Source organism: Triticum aestivum, chromosome 6D (genome assembly GCF_018294505.1).
Source record: "Triticum aestivum cultivar Chinese Spring chromosome 6D, IWGSC CS RefSeq v2.1, whole genome shotgun sequence".
NCBI classification, from domain to species: domain Eukaryota; kingdom Viridiplantae; phylum Streptophyta; class Magnoliopsida; order Poales; family Poaceae; genus Triticum; species Triticum aestivum.
Window position 1 is genome coordinate 467999004 of NC_057811.1, and position 9005 is coordinate 468008008.

Sequence of the window (9005 nt, forward strand, 5' to 3'; positions counted from 1 at the left end):
GGTTTGAACGAATGCACGTGTCATCTGTACAAAAGAATGAGTTCATCTGTTCGTGTAAAATGGTAATATATTAAAAAAAAACACCCAACCAATCAAGTATTAAAATACCCTGAAAAATATAAAGGGAAGTTATATTAGAAGTCCCTGGCGATAACAGTCTTCATCTTCCCAAATGTCCGATTGCGCACCGCCGCATGTTACTGTATCGCCGGAGCAATCCCGTCGTTCTTCATTGCGGACATAAGTCATCAAGGCCACAAGCCCATTGGACCAATGCCGTGAAGAAGTCGTCGCGGCTAGAAGACTGCAGATTCAAAAGCCAAACCTCCCATTATTCCTCACTCGAAACAGACTTTCGTCCCCCTTTCTAAATAAAGGCACAACAATTATTGCTCACTCAATTATTCCTCACGGGCCTCGTGCCAACACCGGAAGTCATAACTACAAGAAGAAGACGAGGCATGAAGAGCAAACTACAAAGGGAAGTTGTCGTTGTTGTCGTCGTCGCGTGGACAAACCTTGCAAACCATTGCCAACCAGAAAATACACCATCGAGTCATCGACACCACTGCAGGCAACACCGTCGAAATGGAGAGATTCAAGGGGACCTTACACGTCCTATTGGCGCCGTCACCACCACCAATGGCATGTTGCCGAAGAAGACTTCGTCACCAACATCGTCAGAAGAGCCAAAGCGACGAACATCGGAAAGCTACCCAAAAGGCCCATATCGGGGGAAGCTATAACTCTATGTACTCCCACACCTGCAACGTCAACGAGGGGGGAGGGGGGGGGGTTGTGTGTGTGATGACATTGAGGAAGATGACTGGAACTCAATTTTCTAAAACTACTTATTTTAGGTGGCCCCTTAGGAAAAAAATACCCTGATAAATCTGAACGTTCAGATTTTAAGCATGGAACCCCGTAAAAAACATTTGGGTTATCATGATTAAAATCCAAACATTCGAGAATTATTATTTCTGAAAAAAAAGAAAAATCATAGAGCGTCCGTGCGTCTTCACGGGTGCCATGATAACCGAGGGGGCATGACGGTAACTTCTCCCTCCCAACAGTCACCGAACAGTTCCCCGTGGGCAGTTTGGGAAGAACACAAGACGCGCCACAGTGACACACGCCGAGCCCCAGACCACCACATATGCGGCGGCCCTCCCACCCCACCCCAGGAGTGAGGAAGAGGAGGAGAGTCTCTCGCTGTCTGCCGCAAAAGCCAAATCCCCCATCTTTAACCCCGCTCCCTCCCATTTCCACGAGAAATCCATCGGAATCGCACCCGAAACCGCGAAGACGAACAGCGAGGCCGACGCCGAACAAATCTCCCCCTGTCTGTCTTCATCGCAAAGCCCGTCCCTTTCTTGTTCCGCCTTGTTCCTATCTCCTTTCCGTGCGCCGAATCGATCTTGCTTGGCGGCGGAGGGAGGACGGAGGAGGGAGACCTGCTCGGCTCTGCCATGGCATTGCCCGCGCGCCTCGTGCGCGTCGCGCTGCTGCTCCTCGTCGCGCTCTCCTTCTGCGCCGCCGGGACGCACCGCGCTCCCCGCGAGCCCCACCGGGCGCTCCACTCCGGCCAAGGTTTGTTTCTTGTTTCCGTTGCCTGATTTGTTGCGGAGATTGCTGGCTGTGTTGATGATTCGTGCGCGAGTAGCCGTTGCTTTTGTCATGCGTGTTCGTTAAAATATCTCTCTGCGATTTCCGGGCATTATTATTCTACCAAGTCGGATTGTAGATGCGGAAATACTCGGCCCCCGATTTTTTTAGTGCTCTGTGGTCCTCAGGTTTCCGCGCATCTCTTTCTTGTCCTCTTCTTTTCTTTCTCAATTTTTATCTGAAAGAAAAGAATCACGTGTTGCGCTACCGCGTTTGTATTTCTGGTGGATTCAGAGTGTTGCTCTCGATGAATCTGTATCTCTTTGTAAAGAACAGAGAAATATCTGAAATTTGCTAGTATTATGTTTATGTCACGCCGCTGCCTATTTTCAGTATGAAGATTTTTCAGGATGGTGTTGGCATCTTGGCTGCCGCACGAATTTCGGTCTCTTCTGCGTTCTTGTGACGGCACACCAATTATTTCATCCTCTTTTTAGCGAGACTCTTTTTCCAAGTTCCTGTAGCTAGTTCTCAGCAATGCCGCTCTCAAATTCTTTCCGTACCCCAAATGGGTTTCTCATTTCTGGTCCAGTCTTCCGCCCCTTTCGATGCGTTACTCATCCCCATCTCCACTCTTTACTTTATCCACAAGTGGTTTTCAGTAGGTTGCCCTTTAGCCTTTAGGCATCCGAGTGATGTACTAATGTTCCTGAAGTTATTTTCCTAATCATCTGCTAGTATAGTTCTCCATTATATGAGGCTTTGATTTGTCCGTGTCATGTTTGTTTGGTAATTTTGAAAATCTGTACTCACAATTTTTTTGTTCAAGTTATAAATTAACATGTGCGTGTTAAGAAGGTGTATATTATCATACCAGCGTGGAGTATGCCTATGTGGTGGGATAATATTATTATGTGATTTAACTATGTTTTCATGGTTGTAACAAGAAACTCTTACTGAAAAAAGCAGATACACATGGCCTGGTGGTGAGAAGATCAGTTGCTGAAGCTCCTGCTGACATAAATGTCACTACCAATAGCTCCTTTGTGTTGGCGGAACACCGAACATTCCGGAAGGACCCCCTGAATGCTTTCAACAGATATGCGGGCGGTTGGAATATCAGTGAAGTTCACTACTGGGCTGTAAGTCTGTTTGAAAACTAAGCGTGCATCTCTTTTATCTGCTTATGTCTGTTGCTTGCATGGTACTAACATGTTATTGCCCCTGATTCTTTTGTTTCAGTCCGTTGGATACACAGCGTATCCCTTGTTCGTCGTTGCCTTGCTGTGGTTTGTGCTATTCTTCCTTCTTATGCTGGGGATTTGCTGCCACCATTGCTGCTGTGGGCACAAAGGTTATAGCTACTCGAGAATAGCATATGCCCTTTCACTGATACTTCTGATATTATTCACCTGTGCTGCAATGTAAGTACTCACATCTGTGAAGCTGGATCGTTGTCTTACGTCTGCATATTTTGAGTTGTGTTCGCTAAACTAGTTCCATTATATCAATGCTACCAGTGCTGGAAGTGTTGTGCTGTATGTTGGCCAGGGCAAATTCCATGCAAGCACAACGACCACCTTGGATTTTGTCGTCGACCAGGCGGATTTTACTGTTGAAAACCTTAGGAACCTCTCGGATAGTCTATCCGCTGCAAAAAAGGTTGACATAGGACAGTTCTTACTTCCTCCAAATGTGATGGGTGAGATCAATGAAATTCAGGCAAAATTGAACACATCAGCTACCGATCTTTCTACTAGAACATCTGAAAATTCTGTGAAGATCCAAAAATTGCTGAATCAAGTGTAAGTATCATTTTTCCTTGTCATCACAATTTCCTCTTAATTAATGATGCAATATGACAGGGGCTGGTTATCATGCACATGATTGACAAATTTCATTTCAGGCGGCTAGCTTTGATTATCATTGCAGCAGTAATGCTTCTTCTGGCATTTATTGGCTTCCGTAAGTGCTTACGATTTTTTACATTGGTTAAAAAATGAATGTAACTGTATGCATTTCTGAACAAAACTAAGTCCGTTTTATGCTAACATGCTGATCGTTTGATTTTACCAGTGTTATCCATCCTCGGGCTGGAATTCCTTGTCAACATGTAAGTTCAGACCTTTGTTTATGCTAACATGCTTGAATTCCCCTTTCTTTGTGATAAACCATGCATATTGCTCATTTATTCAATTTTTTATGCAGTTTGGTTGTTGTTGGATGGATACTAGTCACCGGGACCTTTATCCTGTGTGGTGTATTCCTTCTTCTGCACAAGTATGTACTCCACCCTTTTGCAATCGTCGCACTCAGTAGAAGTTTTCTGTAGTATTACTATGCACATTTTTTTTATGAAGTGTTAATATGCATATAGAAGAACACTCAGTAGAAGTTTTTGTTAGTGTTAATGTGCACATAGAACTGTTGTTTGAAGTGTTTCTATCAGTTTTTACGTAAGCTACAGCCAGGTTTAACTAATCTTTGTAATCAAATGGTAGATAGCCAGCTAATATATAGCTATATTGTGAAGTTAAAGAGTCTTTTACAGATTAGTGCCCATTATTTGGTTTTGGTGCCAGGCCTATTTCTATTTGGTTGGGGCATGTTGACAGCACATGATGTAGCACCTACATCAAATCATCAACAGTCTATATCTATCTTGCAACTATATGTAGACTGCTCCTTGGGAGCCTTGCTGCATCGAAAATGCCAATATATTGTCATCCTGGCATTTTTCCTTGTTATTGCTGGTTAATTGGACTCTGAAGCCCCTACCACCAAATAATTTCTTTGTTTCTTATCCCACTCACTTTTGTACTGCGTTCTTTGGTTCCTTCAAATCCATGCTGTCAGCACTCACTATTGATAAGTACAGACCGTAAACCCATCTGTCTACCATAGCTGGTTGCTATGTTATACTTTATTTTGCTTTGAAGTTATGTGTCGAGTTAATTACAATTATTTTTCCTTTGCTACTTGGACCACTGACTTTGGCCCCTGGTGATATCTCTGGCATGGGAACATATATTCTGTGAACATCTTTTATACTCCCTCTTTGAACTTCCAAAACATCTTATATTTAGGAACGGAGGGAGTAGCTTTGGTTCAAGTTGTTCCTTTCTGTTGCAAAACCTGTACAGAATCATGTTTGAAAACATGTAACTCTCGGTAAAAACTGCGAAAAAATGGGGCATTTGATGTAGCTTCATGCATTTAGAACAAGATTTCGTGTTTTCTGTACTATTCAGTAGGTACTGTTGCATGCTATGTTTGTTTTGGTCCATTCACTGGTGCTCTGGTGCTTGCTTACTTTGTGATAATGCCTCTTATGCTATGATGAACGAGTTCTCTTATTCTGTCTATTTGTCACCTTTTCTGTCATGACAGTGTTGTTGGTGACACCTGTGTTTCAATGGACGAGTGGGTCGCTCATCCAACAGAACACACTGCTCTGGATGACATCATCCCCTGTGTTGAACCGGCTACGGCGAACGAGACCCTGACACGAACCAAGGAAGTCACATCACAGCTAGTGAATCTGGTGAACCAGGTGCTCTCCAATGTGTCAAACCGAAACTTCCCTCCGGCGGCGACTCCCTTCTACTACAACCAGTCAGGGCCACTGATACCCACACTCTGCAACCCGTTTGGACCCAATCTGAGCAAGCGCACCTGCGCCCGCGGAGAGGTCACCTTGGACAATGCAACCCAGGTAATTGAATGGTTTGTGGCTGCCAGTTGCACTTTGAGATCACATCATTTTGGCGAAACTCTGAACAACACTGGTAATGGTTTGTCTGCCCGTGCCGCTGAATGCAGGTCTTCAGGAGCTTCGAGTGCCAGACGAGGACGGTGTCAGGGACCGAGGTCTGCACGACGGTGGGGCGGCTGACCCCTCGGATCTTCGGGCAGATGGCGGCGGGCCTGAACGTGAGCCTGGGGCTGTACCAGTATGGGCCGTTCCTGGTGCAGCTGCAGGACTGCACCTTCGTGCGCGACACCTTCAGCAACATCAGCCAGAACTACTGCCCGGGGCTGGAGCGGTACAGCAGGTGGGTGTACATCGGGCTGGTGCTGGTGTCGGCGGCCGTGATGCTGTCCCTCATCTTCTGGGTGATCTACGCCAGGGAGCGGCGCCACCGGGCGTACAACAAGGCGCACCGGGGCGACAAGCCGGCGCCTATGGGCGGGGATGCCTGATCCACGACGACCGTTTCATGCGTTCGGTCGCCATGGATGACGACCGTTTCATGCGTTCGGTCGCCATGGATGGCGTCAGTGAGTGTAGAGAGTAGAGGACCGCCGTGTGGTTGACTTGATTGCTGCCAGTTGATTGATTCTTTCTTCGTTTATGTGCAAATGGTGCTTGCTAGTAGTATTTGTTTGTGTTCCATGCTTCGTTGATGTACAGTTTGTGATCTACTAGGAATGAAGGATTGCGTATTTGTAGACTCTGCTCTGCTTCTCCTTCAGTTTGTGATGCACAATCTGTGATCACTCACTTTGGTGTCGAAATTTAGATCAAGCGAGGTGGCTAATTGCACAAAGTTCGATTTCGATGGCACAGAAATGATCGCAGGGTGAGCTATTGAACCATGCGCCCGGCGTTCATCGCTTGTGCTCTGAAAATTCCTGATAACTTAGGCCCCATGCTTGCCTGATCGAGCCGAGTTACTCATCCAGTTCAGAGGTCGCCCCTGAGTTCTTCTTGGTCCCTGGCTCTCTGCAGCTTTGGTTTCTCCTGTACCAATTCTAGACTACTTCGAAAAACACTAAGATATATTTTAACGGAATCAATAACTTCCGAACGCACAGTATTTTAGAATTTGAGTCCGAACGTCCTTTCCACCGCTGGATTTGATTACAGATCTTAAAGCAGTGGACCCGAGCCACGTCAGCGAGCAATATCGTTCGGGGAAAACAGAAATCGTCACGAACGACCCGCACGCACCACTCACCTTCTTCTCTCTCCCGTCACTATCCCCTCCCTTATCCTCTTCCTTCCCCACACACACAACCCGTGGCCGAATCATTCCTCTATCCATCCCAGGCGGTTCTCCGGCGATGGGTGGCCCTGTCGCTAGTGGTGGAGGCAGCCGAGCTGGGTGCGGCCGGCGGTAGCCTTGGGGGGGGGGGGGGGGTGTCACCGCGGTGTGCGGCAGCTCCGGGTAATGGCCGGCGGCGTTCCCCTTCGTCGCCACGCGAGGAGAGGAGGAGCTCATGCATTGCATCTGCGGCGCCGGCGGCGATCCCCATCGTCGCCGTTTCGACAGGAGCCCCCTTCGGCTCCGGCGGCGATCCCCTTGGTCGCCGTGCGAAAGGAGTCTCCTTCGGCTCCGGCGGCGATCCCCTTGGTCGCCGTGCGAAAGGAGTCTCCTTCGGCTCCGGCGGCGATCCAACAAGCGACATCCATGGCGGGGTTGCAGCCTCGCGCTGCTCGCGGCGGCCGGCGACATCGCGAATTCCGCCCTGAAGCTCCATCTCCGCCGTTTTTGCCTCGCACAACCATGAAGCGCCGGGTCTGGCGTGGCTTCCTGCATCGACAGCTGACGGCCATTAATGGTCCAGTGCCCTCCACCGGATGAGGTGTTAGTGCTCGCGTAGGGGCGTGCTAGAGAGGATCTGCTGCTCGGCCAGGATCTAGAGAGGTTGGCGGCTTTGTCTTCCAATTCCCACATTGACGAGCGAACAGGAGCTGCGGCTGCTCCTGTGGTATGCATGCTATCGCCGCCTTTTGTGATTGCTTCTGTTTTTCCCTCTAGATCATATGCAGTGTTTTGCTTTTGGTGATTGGACTAAGTTGCTATGAGTACTAAGTTCACACATCATCACTGCAATTTTTTAGAAATCTTTGTAATAGTGGCACACCATCACGGCAATTTTATCTATATCCGTGTTCATAAACGATGGCATCTGTATTGCCATGGTAACTTTTGTGTAAACGTGAATCTGGCACCATGGTTTAAAAGTATGTTTGATTTTTGTATTTTTGATTGACTAGTTTGGTTGCTGCTGCATTTTGTACTTGTGTAGCAACATAGCAAATTTGTCATCAACAATTTTTAGCTACCATCTTTTGTTTTAGTAAATAGTTGCCATGGCAAATTTGCCTCGTTTTTTGCTATGAAATTTTTTCAGGCCATGGGAAATTGATATTCACTTTACTATGAATTTTCCCAGATTACGGTTTTCACTATGAATTGCTCGAAAGTAGGTATACATCATAGGGGGCGGCAGGCGCGGTGCTCGAATGGGTCCAATCGATGGTACGCAACGAGCTCGGAGGGTTGCGTGCGGAAGGCTGCACGAGGCTCGGGTGCGAGCTCGAGGGAGACGAGCTGCACGAAGCTCGGGTGTGTGAGGTGCTGCTCCTTTGGATCAGGACCGCGCAGCGTCACGAAATAGGTTTTGAAGGTGAGAAATGCTTGGGTCCCTATGTGGCTCCCTCTAAATGCTTTTGAACCATCCTGTGTGTGAATGCCTACAATTACCAACCACCCATGCATGAATGCCTCAAATTATCAGCATACAAATTTTTTGTCTCTAAGAATCATGTCAATGATTTCACAACTTTTTACAGTCTATGTATTTTACAAATCAATTCAAGCGGTGGCATTGGTTACAAATTTTCTTTTTTTTTTATGTATATTTCTGAATGTTAAGAACATCCATAGCCTTTGTTATGCCCTTGTTTGGCAAATTTTACTCCATTTTTGCCATGGCAAAAATACTTCTATTCACATGGCAAATTTTACTTTAAGTTGCCATGGCAAATTTATTGTAAAGAGCATGGCAATTTTGTTTTAAATATGATGGCAGATTTACATAGCACGGTAAGTATACTTGTATAGCCATGCCATTTTTTCAATTTATTCCATGGCAAAAGTACTCCATTTTGGCCATGGCAAAATTAATCCATTTTTTGCCATGGCAAATTTTTATTTCACTTTTGCCATGGCAAATTTAACTCCATTTTTTGCCATGGCAAATTTTTACTTCACTTTTGCCATGGCAAATTTAACTCCATTTTTTGCCATGTCAAAAATACTTTTATTTCACATGGAAAATTCTAGTTTAAGTTGCCATTTTAAATTTTATTTTAAGTTGCCATGGCAATTTCAATTTAAATATTATGGAAAATTTACATTTTATAGAACATGGCAATTTTTGCTATGTAGCATCTAAAATATACTTGTGTAACCATGACATTTTTAAATTTTTTTCCACGGCAAAAGTACTACATTTTTGCCATGGCAAAAAAATAAACCATTTTTGCCATGGCAAACTTCTTTAATTAACATGTTCAAAAACATGCAAACTTGCCATGGCAAAGTTATATATGTTTAAAAATATGTCAAACTTTGTAGATGTTCAGAAATATGGCAAACTTGCCATGG

The 9005-nt window shown here is 45.8% G+C and overlaps 1 protein-coding gene across 2 annotated transcripts; it reads left to right on the forward strand.

Annotated features, from left to right (window-relative positions):
* The first annotated feature begins 1163 nt into the window (after positions 1-1163).
* Positions 1164-6063, forward strand: LOC123145962 (uncharacterized). Of its 2 annotated transcripts, none has more exons than XM_044565505.1 (9): positions 1164-1590; positions 2575-2747; positions 2848-3029; positions 3126-3410; positions 3512-3570; positions 3682-3718; positions 3814-3885; positions 4996-5320; positions 5428-6063. In XM_044565505.1, exons 1-9 carry the CDS (start codon positions 1470-1472, stop codon positions 5806-5808), a joined length of 1635 nt encoding a protein of 544 aa, XP_044421440.1. In that variant the 5' UTR covers positions 1164-1469; the 3' UTR covers positions 5809-6063. The 2 variants fall into 2 exon arrangements, with proteins under 2 accessions (XP_044421440.1, XP_044421439.1); XM_044565504.1 differs by having other exon boundaries at positions 1171-1590; positions 2572-2747.
* Positions 6064-9005: the final 2942 nt, after the last annotated feature.

What these genes read in the sequence shown, in the direction of transcription:
- LOC123145962 (XM_044565504.1), top strand. Translation starts at nt 1,470, where the DNA reads ATGGCATTGCCCGCGCGCCTCGTGCGCGTCGCGCTGCTGCTCCTCGTC. An exon ending in TCTGGCATTTATTGGCTTCC is followed by an intron (nt 3,571 to 3,681) that starts GTAAGTGCTTAC and finishes TGATTTTACCAG; the next exon opens with TGTTATCCATCCTCGGGCTG. An exon ending in CTGGAATTCCTTGTCAACAT is followed by an intron (nt 3,719 to 3,813) that starts GTAAGTTCAGAC and finishes TTTTTTATGCAG; the next exon opens with TTTGGTTGTTGTTGGATGGA.